General features: G+C 43.8%; 1 protein-coding gene across 1 annotated transcript in view; it reads left to right on the plus strand.

Moving 5' to 3' along the window:
• LOC134193741 (kalirin-like) overlaps positions 1–12500 on the plus strand; it is a gene marked incomplete at its 3' end in the record, with an annotated part of 37805 nt that overhangs the window by 4270 nt on the left and 21035 nt on the right. The window contains exons 6-19 of the mRNA XM_062662575.1: positions 2641–3009; positions 3496–3810; positions 4482–4802; positions 5359–5481; positions 5542–5733; positions 6438–6797; positions 7973–8098; positions 8330–8833; positions 9263–9385; positions 9565–10077; positions 10630–11075; positions 11980–12046; positions 12105–12205; positions 12269–12338. Of these exons, the coding sequence (XP_062518559.1) occupies positions 2641–3009; positions 3496–3810; positions 4482–4802; positions 5359–5481; positions 5542–5733; positions 6438–6797; positions 7973–8098; positions 8330–8833; positions 9263–9385; positions 9565–10077; positions 10630–11075; positions 11980–12046; positions 12105–12205; positions 12269–12338 (3630 nt within the window). The remainder of the gene's footprint in view (positions 1–2640; positions 3010–3495; positions 3811–4481; positions 4803–5358; positions 5482–5541; positions 5734–6437; positions 6798–7972; positions 8099–8329; positions 8834–9262; positions 9386–9564; positions 10078–10629; positions 11076–11979; positions 12047–12104; positions 12206–12268; positions 12339–12500) is intronic.

The following is a 12500-nucleotide window of genomic DNA, read 5'->3' on the forward strand; positions in this document are numbered from 1 at the left end:
TCAATACAATAGTCTAGGGTATTGTGAGATGCATCCCTCCAATACGATAGTCTAGTGTATTGTGAGATGCATCCCTTCAATACAATAGTCTAGTGTATTGTGAGATGCATCCCTTCAATACAATAGTCTAGTGTATTGTGAGATGCATTCCTTCAATACAATAGTCTAGTGTATTGTGAGATGCATCCCTTCAATACAATAGTCGCTGTCTGTCTGTTTGCTGGTTGGACTTTGCAAATGCGTACGGATCCGTGCCTCACTGGTTGGTTCGAGAAAGCTTTGTTCTTCATCATGCGCCACTCCACTTACAGAAAGTCGTTATGAATCTCTATTCATCACTTCAGCTGCTGGTATCTACATCAGAATGGTCCACCCCTTCTATTCCATGTCACAAAGGGGTATTCCAAGGCGACCCTTTCTCGGTAATAGTTTTCAATACAGTGATCAATACTCTAGTTCTTCAATTACAACAGTCTGCCCCATCGATTGGTTACAAGTTACAAAACACAGAGCATATTGTTAACACTCTTCTCTTTGCTGACGACTTAACTCTTCTCGCCAGAAATTCCAAGAACCTACAAACCCTCTGCGACATCGTGTCCAAGTGGTGTTGTTGGTCACAACTGTCCATCAAGCCTTCAAAATGTTCATCGCTCAGTTTATCGTTCAAGCCGTCTTACCATGCCCGTGACCCTGCCGTTTCTGTTTCTGGTTCTTCAATTCCATTTCTTGGTGAGGACACCTTCAAGTTTTTGGGAATGCCAGTAAATGGGAAGTTGAGCACTGTGTCTTTCAAGGAATCACTAAAGGCTAAAGTTCGTCAACTAATGGAAAAAGTTGATTCTTGTCTGCTTAGCTGTTGCCGAAAACTCAAACTTTACAGTCAAGGAGTGTTTCCTAGGCTCGCTTGGTCACTGTCTTTAGTACCACTGGCTCCCAGTTGGGTTAGAACAGACGTGGACAGCATAGTGACTTACTTCTTGAAGAAATGGACGAAACTACCCAGATCCGCATGCACTGTTCGTTTATATTTGGAAAAGTCCAAAGGTGGTCTTGGCCTTCCTTGTCTTTCGCACTGCTCCTCAAAATTTCAGGCATCTAAATCTGCTCGTTTTTTGACCTCATCTGATAACACAATCCGGTACCTGGCAACAAAAGCTGCTGTGAATGGGTTTCACCCTGAGAGATTTTCTTCAGTTAGAGAAGGACTTGTTTCTTTATCAGACTCACCTGGACTGTCAGGCTCGTCGCTTGGTGAAAAGACCAAAAACAGACTTGACAAGAACTTTCAGCAGCATCTTCTGGAGACACTGCAGAGCCGCAAAGTGCAAGGAGCGACAAGCCGGATTGACAATTCTGCGCCAGATTTATGGTCAAAAGTTGTTTACAGTTTAACATCAGAACATTTCTCTTTCATTCTAAATGCTGTCTCGGAGTCATTACCAACGAATGCCAATCTTCTGCTGTGGAAGAAGAGAACAAATGATGGATGTCCACTCTGCCATAAACGACAGACTCTTCTACACGTTCTAAATAATTGTTCTGTTCTCCTTAAGAGAGGCTGTTATAATACCCGGCACGACGCTGTTCTCAAGATAATCTACGACACCATCTCTCAGAATATGTCCACCAGTAATTACAACGTTTTCGCTGATCTTGCCTGCAGCACTGTTCCATTTCCAACAGACATCGTTGTGACCGCCAAAAGACCTGACGTCATTCTATGGAACGACGTGGTACAGAGAATTTACCTAGTAGAACTTACTGTCTGTCATGAGTCCAACTTCGATGCAGCTGACGAAAGAAAAACTGCAAGATATTACGACCTAGTGCAGTCTCTGTCAGAAAAGAGATATCTCGTAAAGCAATTTAACCTTCTCGTTGGATCGAGAGGTTTTATTCATAATGCCAATTTAAATTCTTTGTGCACGGAACTACGTATACCAGCTAGGACAAAGGAGAACATGTGTCTTCAGATTATCAAGACTGTCATGGAAGAGTCATTTAAAATCTGGATCAAGAGGAACAGTTCATAGCCTTGTTACTGTGTTTAATTAATGGTTAACTTAGTCTTCTCTTTTACTTTAGTCTTGCTGTGCTAGCCAACTTCGTTGTAGCTAGTCTAGAGCTCTTAGCTGCTGTCCCATATGTCGCCACGGGATTGTTAACCGTGTTGGACAGGGGTTGCTAGCTGCTCCCCATTTGTTTATTTATTTCAATAAATGGGTTTGACCGTGTATTGTGAGATGCATCTCTCCAATACAATAGTCTAGTGTATTGTGAGATGCATCCCTCCAATACAATAATCCATTGTATTGTGAGATGTATACCTTCAATACAATAGTCTAGTGTATTATGAGATGCATCTCTCCAATACAGTAGTCTAGTGTATTGTGAGATGCATCTCTTTAATACAATAGTCTAGTGTATTGTGAGATGCATCCCTTCAATACAATAGTCTAGTGTATTGTGAGATGCATCCCTTCAATACAATAGTCTAGTGTATTGTGAGATGCATCCCTTCAATACAATAGTCTAGTGTATTGTGAGATGCATCCCTCCAATACAATAGTCTAGTGTATCATGCTATTCAATAATAATATAACATAACGTACAAACTTGATTTTGTTTTGCATTTAGCTTGAGCACCGACTTGTACAAATAGCAAAATCTTTTCGTACCGTCCAACTAGAGAGGACATACGAAGGAATGCAGTTCCTCATCAGCGATCACGAAAAACTACGAGAACGTCTCATGGACGCTAAACAACAAACGACCAACGAAGGCAGCGCATTCATCCAAAGACTTAAACACCCAGAACAGGAACTAATGCTGGACGAAGAGGGAGATGTTGCTGTTCCTGATTATTCGCCGGTCGTCACGCGTGTGAGAGCGTTGCTAAGGAAACTGGAAGACGAGAGCGAAGACGTGCAAGACATGTGGACAGCAAGGAAGAAGGCACTGCAGCAGGCATTGCAGCTACGTGCACTTGAAGGTTACTGTCGAGTGGTAAGTGATAAACATTCAATACATAAAGCAGTCAGAGAGTGCATACACGCTCACATGAATTTTCAAAATTTAATTTTAATTTTTTTATTAAATAAATATATTTATAAAATTTAATTTATAAAAATATATATAAATAAATACCTTTATGGCAGAGATGATTTTTAGTGTTGGGTAATGCCATTACATATGTACTCATTGATATCAAAAATTAGTAATAAATTATAATGTTAATTAAAATCTTTATGGCAGAAGTGACTTTTAGTGTTGGATAATGCCAGTACATACTCTGTGTGTGTGCATGTGTGACTGTGTGTGTACTCATTGATATCAAAAACTAGTAATAAATTAATTACTAGAGACCTCACTAACATTGTTGCTTGACGAGAACTAACCACACGTTTAACTGTTTGCTTGTGTGAGTACAAACCAATTAAGACAGTCAATAGCCAGCCGACGTTCAATCGTCCACAGCTGTGTGTTTATCAGGTTGCCATGGCTGCTGATCAACAAATTCAAAGCTTAGATGCGGTTCCGTTTGAGCTGAGCATCTCAGCTGCTGGTCTTCTTCTTCTCCAAGAGCAACACGCTCAACTGGAATCAGCAGCTAAGTTGGTTGTTCGCAAAATGGCTGAAGTGACGGAGGAAGCCGATGGTTTAGTGAAGAGTGGTCACTATGCGTCGGCTGAAATCAAGAAGCTGAGGAAGTCTCTTGGGCACAAGGTTGGCCACATGGCTAGGATTGTGCTACAGAGACGGGAGGTGTTGGTGCACACTGTGAAGTTTCAGAAGAAGGCAAACGAGGTTGGTGTTGTGATATTTGCGGAGTGAAGGCTGTAGGTAGTCGAGATAGATGATGATTGTTGAGGTGGTTAGAGCAACTAGGTAGGCATGTGGTCATATGGTAGAGTGAGTGATGGACAGGCAGGCATGATGGTATGCAGACGAGTGAGCAGACTGAGAAATATGGACAAAACAGACACACAAACAGATGAACGGACGGTCAGGTGGAGACAGACAGATGATAGACAGGCAGATAGAGACAGACAAGTCGAACAGACAGACAATAGATAGACAGACAACAGACAGACAGATAGACTAACAAATAGACAGACAGACAGATGATAGACAGACAACACACAAACAAACAGATAGACAGACAACAGACAGACAAACAATAGACAGACAGACAGCAGACAGACAGACAGACAGACAGACAGACAAATGGACGAACAACACAAACAGACATAGACAGACAGACAGATAGATAGATAGACAGACAGACAGACAGACAAATAGACAGACAGCAGACAGACAGACAGACAGACAGACAAATGGACGAACAACTCAAACAGACAGATAGACAGACAGACAAGTGAGATGACAGACAAACAGACAGACATACAACAAACAAACCCACATAAATAGCTGCCAAGCCAATAACATTAATTAATATGTTTATATTCTCTTTTTAGTGGGTCATCATCATGGACGAATTGCAGGGCAGAATGACGGCCACTGGGATTCCTACGACATTGGACATAGTCACCACTATGACAGAGGGTCATCATGCCATTTATCAAGAGATTGAACACATTGGAGATGAGCTTTTCTGTGAAAGTCGCACGTTTATGACTGCAGTCAAGGGTGTGGCAGGCACAGATTGTACGAAAGTGGAGGGCTTTCTAGGTCGAATGGGCGAGCGTGTGGTTCAGTTGAAGTCCGTGTGGCAGCAGAGGCAGAAGCAGTTGCAGTTGGCAAGAGAGGGATTTGAGTACAAGGATAAAGTTCAAGAGGTTTGTTGGTGTGGGTTGATGTTTGGATTGACAGACAGATAGACACACACACAGACACACACACACAGACACACACACACACACACACACACACACACACACACCACACACACACACACACACACCACACACACACACACACACACACACACACACACACACACACACACACACACACACACACACACACACACGCATACACCACACACACACACACACACACACACACACACACACACACACACACACACACACACACACGCATGCACACACGTGCACGCACTCGCACACCACACACACACACACACACACACACACACACACACACACACACACACACACACACACACTAGACAGACTCAGCCACACAGACAGACACACTGACAGACAAGCACACAGACAGACACACGGATAGACACACAGACATGCAGGCACAGACAAACATGCAGACAGACGGACGGACGGACGGACGGACAAACAGATAGATGGATGTATTCAATACTTGACTACAAATACAAATTCAGATTGTGATCCTAATGTTCGATTATCTATTTAGACTGTGGAGTGGATACATCGAATTGCGTGGGATTTCTTCAGTGCTCATCGTCACCTTGCACACGATCTCGACTCGGCACAACAGAAACTGCGAGAGTACGAAGCGTTTGAAGAAGAATCCAAAGTAATACAAAGTGGCAACTTTACTCATGTTGATTGATATCAATTATGTGTGATGTCACAGGTGATCCACAATCGAGTGATTGTGTTGTACCAGCAGGTGGATAATGTTATATTGGGAGGCACTGTTGGCACTGACATGTTTAGGTATGAATCGGAACGTCTTCTCAGTGAGTGGCAGCATTTTCTTAATCATCTTGACAAGAGCAGCCAACTGTTGATTCTCTATTCGTCGTTTCACAATGCAGCAAGACAGGTGTGTAGTTGGTAGTCACACACACACACACACACACACACACACACACACACACACACACACACACACACACACACACACACACACACACACACACACACACACACACACACACACACACACACAGACAGACAAATGAACACACATGCGGATGGACAGATGGACAGACAAAAAGACAGACAAATGAACACACACGCTGATGGACAGATGGACAGACAAAAAGACAGACAAATGAACACGCAGATGGACAGATGGACAGACAAGGAGACAGACAAATGAACACACATGCGGATGGACAGATGGACAGACAAAAAGACAGACAATGAACACACGCGCGGATGGACAGATGGGCAGACAAAGAGACAGACAAATGAACACATGCGCGGATGGACAGATGGGCAGACAAAAAGACAGACAAATGAACATACAAGTAGATAGACAGATGGACAGACAAAAAGACAGACAAATGAACACACGCGGATGGACACACAGACAGACAGATGGACAGACAAATGAACACACATGTGGATAGACACACACAGACAGACAAACAGACAAATGAACACACATGTGGATAGACACACATGGACAGACAAACAGACACACACATATGTGTGGGTCATTCCAACATTTTCAACGTTTCTATTAATTTCTTTTAATTTTTAATAAATTATTTTTGCTCACTGTCTCTTCATTACGTGTAGTTCTCTCTGTTGTTGAGTGAGTACGAGGCATTTATTGAAGACTTGAACGAGCAGGTGCTACACCAGCAAAGCACAAAAGAGACAGACGCTCAACTGGAACGATGTCACCAACAAGCACAGAACAATGCCTCGGAAACTGAGGTACGGCTGAGGTCATTTGTTGACATGGCAACGCAATACACAGTCCAGATATCCAAGACTTGGCCTTGCCTGGACACACAGCCGGCTAGTATTGCTGCTGCGAGATTGTGGACGGAGCTGAGGGATCGTAAGGAGCAGCTTGAGGCAGTGTGGAAGATGAGGAAGGGGTATGTTGAGCAGGAGGCCGAGATTCAAGAGTTTCAGCAGCAATCGCAGAAGGTGACGTCTTGTGTTGTTTGTTAGTGTAGATTTTTGTGGGTTTACTGTCTGTCTATCTGTCTCTCTGTTCAATTGGTTGTCTGTCTGTCTGTTTGTCTGTCTGTCTGCAGTGTTCTCCCCAGAAATCTTAGAAGGCAGAGCGGAATACTTTGTAAAGTGGGCATTACCCAATGCCATGCCCAATGGCAGTTAAATACCAACTTGCACATAAACACCAGCTGTGAAAGCATGGTTAGTTAAGGGCTGCATGCGTGGGTGTAAAAGTGTTAGTGTTCCTCACAATTAGATGCCACCCGCTTTCTTAGTTAATTAGTTTAATGAGCTTACTTGAGATCCTCAAGTCTTGGCATCTGGATGATCTACTTTACCTAAAAGCTTAATTGCTTAGAATAAGGCAGAGCGGCCCGCTCTGCCAAAAGATCCTGGGGAGAACACTGGAGACTCTGTCTGTCTGTCTGTCTGTCTATCTATGTCTGTCTGTTCAATTGGTTGTCTGTCTGTCTGACTGTCTGTCTGTCTGTCTGTTTGACAACTTTGTCTCTCTGTGTGTTCGATTGGTTGTCTGGTTGTCTGTCTGTCTGTCTGTCTATCTGTCTGTCTCTGTCTGTCTGTCTATCTGTCTGTCTGTTTGATTGTCTGTCTATCTGTCTGTCTGCTTGTCTGTCTGTTTATCTGTCTATCTGTCTGTATGATAAAGACGTTCAACATTTTGTTCATTGACTGTTATTGTTATGCATACGTAAAGGTAGCGATTGTTATTGGTAGAGTAAGAGTTCAAATATACCTGTCTGTCTGTCTGTCTGTCTGTCTGTCTGTCTGTCTGTCTATCTGTCTCTTTGTCTGTCTGTCTCTTTGTCTTTCTGTCTGTCTTTCCGTCTGTCTCTTTGTCTGTTTGATTGTCTGTCTGTCTGTCTGTATGTATGTATGTATGTATGTCTGTTCAATTGGTTGTCTGTTTGTCTGTCTGTCTGTCTGTCTGTCTGTTTGACAACTTTGTCTCTCTGTCTTTCTGTGTGTTCAATTGGTTGTGTGTCTGTCTGTCTGTCTCTCTGTCTGTCTCTCTGTCTGTTTGTATGTCTGTCTGTTTGTATGTCTGTCTATCTGTCTGTCTGTCTGTCTGTCTGTCTGTGGTTATTCCAGGTGTGATTGCATTGTAATTTATTTGTTTTGTGTAGCTGCTTGGGTGGCTGCATGCTCGAGCCGATGCTTTCTTCCAGCAATATGGACCCGCTCCTCCAGTTGACGTTGAACAAGCGAAACAACGACAAACACAACTGGTCAAGTTCCAAAAAGAGGCAGATGTAAGTAGAGAGAGAGAGAGAGAGAGAGAGAGAGAGAGAGAGAGAGAGAGAACGAGGGAGGAGGAACGAGGGAGGAGGAACGAGGGAGGGAGGGAACAAGGGAAGGGAGGGAATGAGGAAAGGGAGGGAGGGAGGGCGAGAACGAGGGATAGGATGGACACTTTTTGACATTTTGCTTACTTCCTTGTCATTTGGTTGTCTCCTGGACGTCCAACTGTTTGTTGTCTCTAGGAGCATTTGAGACATGCAACTATGCTGCTATCCAAAGGCGAGCAGCTCATCCAACTGGAAGGACACAACTCCGATCCACTACAGAGCGTCGTCGAGCAACTACAGCACGGACTCGAGCAGTTCACGTGTCGTATCTCTCAATACCAAAACGTGCTCGCATCAACACTCGAATTCCACCAACAGAAAGACGAACTAACACTCGAACTTCGATGTTTGAAAGATTTACTGACCACTGACATCCCCGACGAAGCCGACAGAGCAAGAGAAATGAAGACGAGTCTTGAGCAACGGTGGGAGAGATGCAGCTCCATGATGGAACGCCTCAACGTTTTAGCAGTTGAAATGAAGTCGTATTATGGTCGACAGACGAGGCAAAAGAATCCGGCGGCTTCGCTTGATCATTTGAAGGCACAATTTCGGCAGTGCAGTGAATTGTTAGAGTCGTGTTATGAGAAGTTGGTGAGGACGATCAAGGCAGCGGAGTTTTTTATTGCTGTGGCGCAGGTTTGATTAGATATGTGAAAGATATATGATGTGTATGTGTGTGTTGTCTGTCTGTCTGTCTGTCTTTATGTCTGTCTGTCTGTTTGTTTGTCAGTCTGTCTGTCTGTTTGTTTGTCTGTCTGTCTGTCTGTCTCTGTCTGTCCGTCTGTCTGTCTCTGTCTGTCCGTCTGTCTGTCTCTGTCTGTCCGTCTGTCTGTCTGTTTGTTTGTCTCCATCCTTCCGTTTGTCTGTCTGTCTGTCTCTCTATCTCTCTGTCTGTCTGTCTGTCTCTCTGTCTGTCTCTCTGTCTGTCCGTCTGTCTCTCTGTCTGTCTGCCTGTCTGTCTCTCTGTCTCTCTGTCTGTCTCTCTGTCTGTCTGTTCGTCTCCCTGTCTGTCTGTCTCTCTGTCTGTCTGTGTCTGCATGTGTTTATGCTTGACCGTGTGTGTAGGTGAAGAGCGATTTGTATGATAAGTCAGAGGAATTCTTTGGAAAAAATGTGTTGTTGGGCAAGAACGTCGGGGTTGTGAATCAACAGCTGCAAGCCCTTGATGATTTTGAAAACAATATGCTGGTGGGTGGACAGAGATGGAGACAGAATTCACATTCACATGCACACGCACATGCACACTGCACGCGTGCGCGCGCGCACACACACACACACACACACACACACACACACACACACTAAATAGACAAACAAAACAACAAACATTTTCATCCGCCATCATTAATCTCTCTTTCCCTTTCCAGGCTACATTTCATCGCGTTCAAGACCTCGTAGACGAAGGCAACAGACGAATGGTTTCCAATCAATCCGCAAGCTCCGTCATCGCCCTCCAGTTGGAATCGCTCCAAGAATCCTCACACATGATCAACGCCCAAATCGCCGAACGACGAGACATACTCGACCTTTGCACCGTCTTCCACAAGCATGCTGACCAAGCAAAGCAGTGGTGTGACGATGCCAACAATCAGTTGAGGGATGGAACACATCAGGGCTTGTCAGGCAATTCGTCTCTTGATGATATTCGGATGGCAAGGTTTACGTTGCATGGATTTTTCAGTCGGAAGGAAGTTGCACAACGCGATCAGTTGAGGTTGATTAACAAGGCTGCGAGTCAGATACCGACTGAGGAGGCACAGAGTGTCGCTGAGAATTTGATTGAGATGAGTAAGGAGATCATGGAGAAGTATAGGAAGCTTGATGTTGATCTCGCTGACAATCAGGAAAGGAGGGGTGGTGGTCGATCGATCAAGCAAGGGGTAAATGTTGGTGGCCTCTATGCATGTTCTTGTGTGTGTGTGTGTCTGTCTGTCTGTCTGTCTGTCTGTCTGTCTGTCTGTCTGTCTGTCTGTCTGTCTGTTTGTGTATTTATCTGTTTGTTGTCTATTTATCTGTCTGTCTGTTTATTATCTGTCTGTCTGTCTGTCTGTCTGTTGGTTTATTTGTCTGTTTGTCTGTCTTCACAGTGTGTCTGTCTTCTCAGTTTGTCTGTCTATTGATCTGTCTGTCTGTCTGTCTGTCTGTCTGTCTGTCTTGTTTCTTTGTTTGTCTGTCTGTCTGTCTATCTATTTGTTTGTCTATTGTCTGTCTGTCTATCTATTTGTTTGTCTATTGTCTGTCTGTCTATCTATTTGTTTGTCTATTGTCTGTCTGTCTATCTATTTGTTTGTCTATTGTCTGTCTGTTTGTCTGTCTATTGTCTGTTTATTGTCTGTCTTGTCTGTTTGTCTGTCTATTTGTCTGTCTGTCTGTCTTCTTTATTGTCTGTCTGTCAAGTGTCTGTCCAGGTTTTTAATTTTAATTTTCTATAGATTGTGATGGAGACAGAAGAGGAGGCTGACATGTTCTTCGTGACCGAAGAAAGCGAGACATCTCTCGAACCGTTTTACGAAGACGACTCTCCGAACGAAATGCAAATTGAGACACCAACACCACCGGTTCTCTTACGAGAGAAATCCGACGTCGTAAAACAATCAGATGTTCGAGTGATTCCAAACAAACGAGACTCATCTCTGTCTGCATTGGTCGCTGCCACTCTAAATTTCGGAATGTTTTCCAGCAGCCTGTCTCAGGACTCATTTGATGACACGACAGAAGAACAACCTCCAGCCGTTCCTCCTCGACCGAAAATGTTTCCGTCTCAGAGCACGGAGACAAACGAAGGAGATCAAACCGAAAACGGCGAAGCGTCTGATGAAGAAATCGATGCCGGCGGTGAAGACTCGAAGGAGGCACGTAAAGCGTTGAAGAAAGTTGGGTAAGTGAGTCGGTGTCGAGATCTTAACATACGTTAGTTATACAGTAACATGCATGTCGTGTTGGCCAGACATCGCTGTTTATAGTTATCATGATGGCAGGAAATTGTTACCACTAGACATTACCATAAAACCCGTCCATGGTCTGCGACAGACTTGTCAGGTAGTAGTGAGAAAGTTGGTCGCCGTATTTCTTCGATTAAACGTCGCAGCTGAGAGTACAGATAAAATATAAACGCCGCCCTCGAATAAACGCTGCATTTTATGTATTGCTTGGATTTGAAGGAAAATCGTACAACTGCTTTGGAGGCATAAACGTTTCTTTGGACTACTCGGATATGTTTTACTACACGACTGTTTCACCACATGACTTCTCAAAGTGTGAAATGCGTACCAGTAAGTGTTGTTCTCTTCAAAAGGTCAAACCTACAGCGTAACACTCCTAAAACACAGACAGAGAGCCTTAACAAATAAACGCCGCCCTCAAATAAATGCCTCAGTCGGAGCCCTAGATAAATATCATGCCACGGCATTTAATCGAAGAAATACAGTACGCTGCGTCTGCCAAAGAGAGTGAGAAACACAAGTATTTGGCAGAGGCTTCCAGCCTTGGACATCTTTTCCAGTCTATGTTGTTGAGGTTTATGGATGTTGGAGTGCACGAGAAAGCAGACGAGACACTCAGAGATGTCATCATTAGCACCACGTGTCCTCAGCGTTCCTTATCAACAGTTTAAGAGGGAATGGTCAACCCATCTCCTCGTCTATTTACAGAAGAAAAATGCTGAGATTAATATCAACAAGATCCTGAGATTCTGTGTTCCCACGAACCGCTGTACAATGTTTTAATAGAGGCCACTTTGCTTTGGACATTGCAACTGTAGCAACATGTTATTGTGTTGGTAGATACGTGTTGGAGGAACTTGTAAGTACAGAGAGGGAATACGTTGACAAACTAAGTGTCATCGTCAAGGTACCAATCATTACCGTTTTCCTCCATTTTTGTTAGTTTATCTTTCTCTCTTGTTTAGGGCTTTTTACCCGAGATGAGCAGCAATCGAGTGCCGACAATTTTGGAGCACAAGAAGGATGTGATCTTTGCGAATGTGGAGGAAATCTATAACTTTCACAAGTCTGGAGTGTCGCTTGTTGTTTGTTGTTGTCGACGAGTTGTTGATGTGTTGGTTGTTGTTAGGGTGTTTGTACGAGATCTCGAGCAGTTTCAGGATAATCCACAACAAGCGTGCATGTGTTTTATCAGAGAGGTGTGTGTGTGTGTGTGTGTGTGTGTGTGTGTGTGTGTGTGTGTGTGTGTGTGTGTGTGTGTGTGTGTGTTCATGTATGCGTGTGTTTGTTTGTGTAGCATGTGTACGCGTGTGCCTTCCTGCCTATTTATCTACTTGTCTGTTTGTCTGCCTGCCTGCCTG

This window comes from Corticium candelabrum, chromosome 18, assembly GCF_963422355.1.
Source record: "Corticium candelabrum chromosome 18, ooCorCand1.1, whole genome shotgun sequence".
In the NCBI taxonomy this organism is placed as follows: domain Eukaryota; kingdom Metazoa; phylum Porifera; class Homoscleromorpha; order Homosclerophorida; family Plakinidae; genus Corticium; species Corticium candelabrum.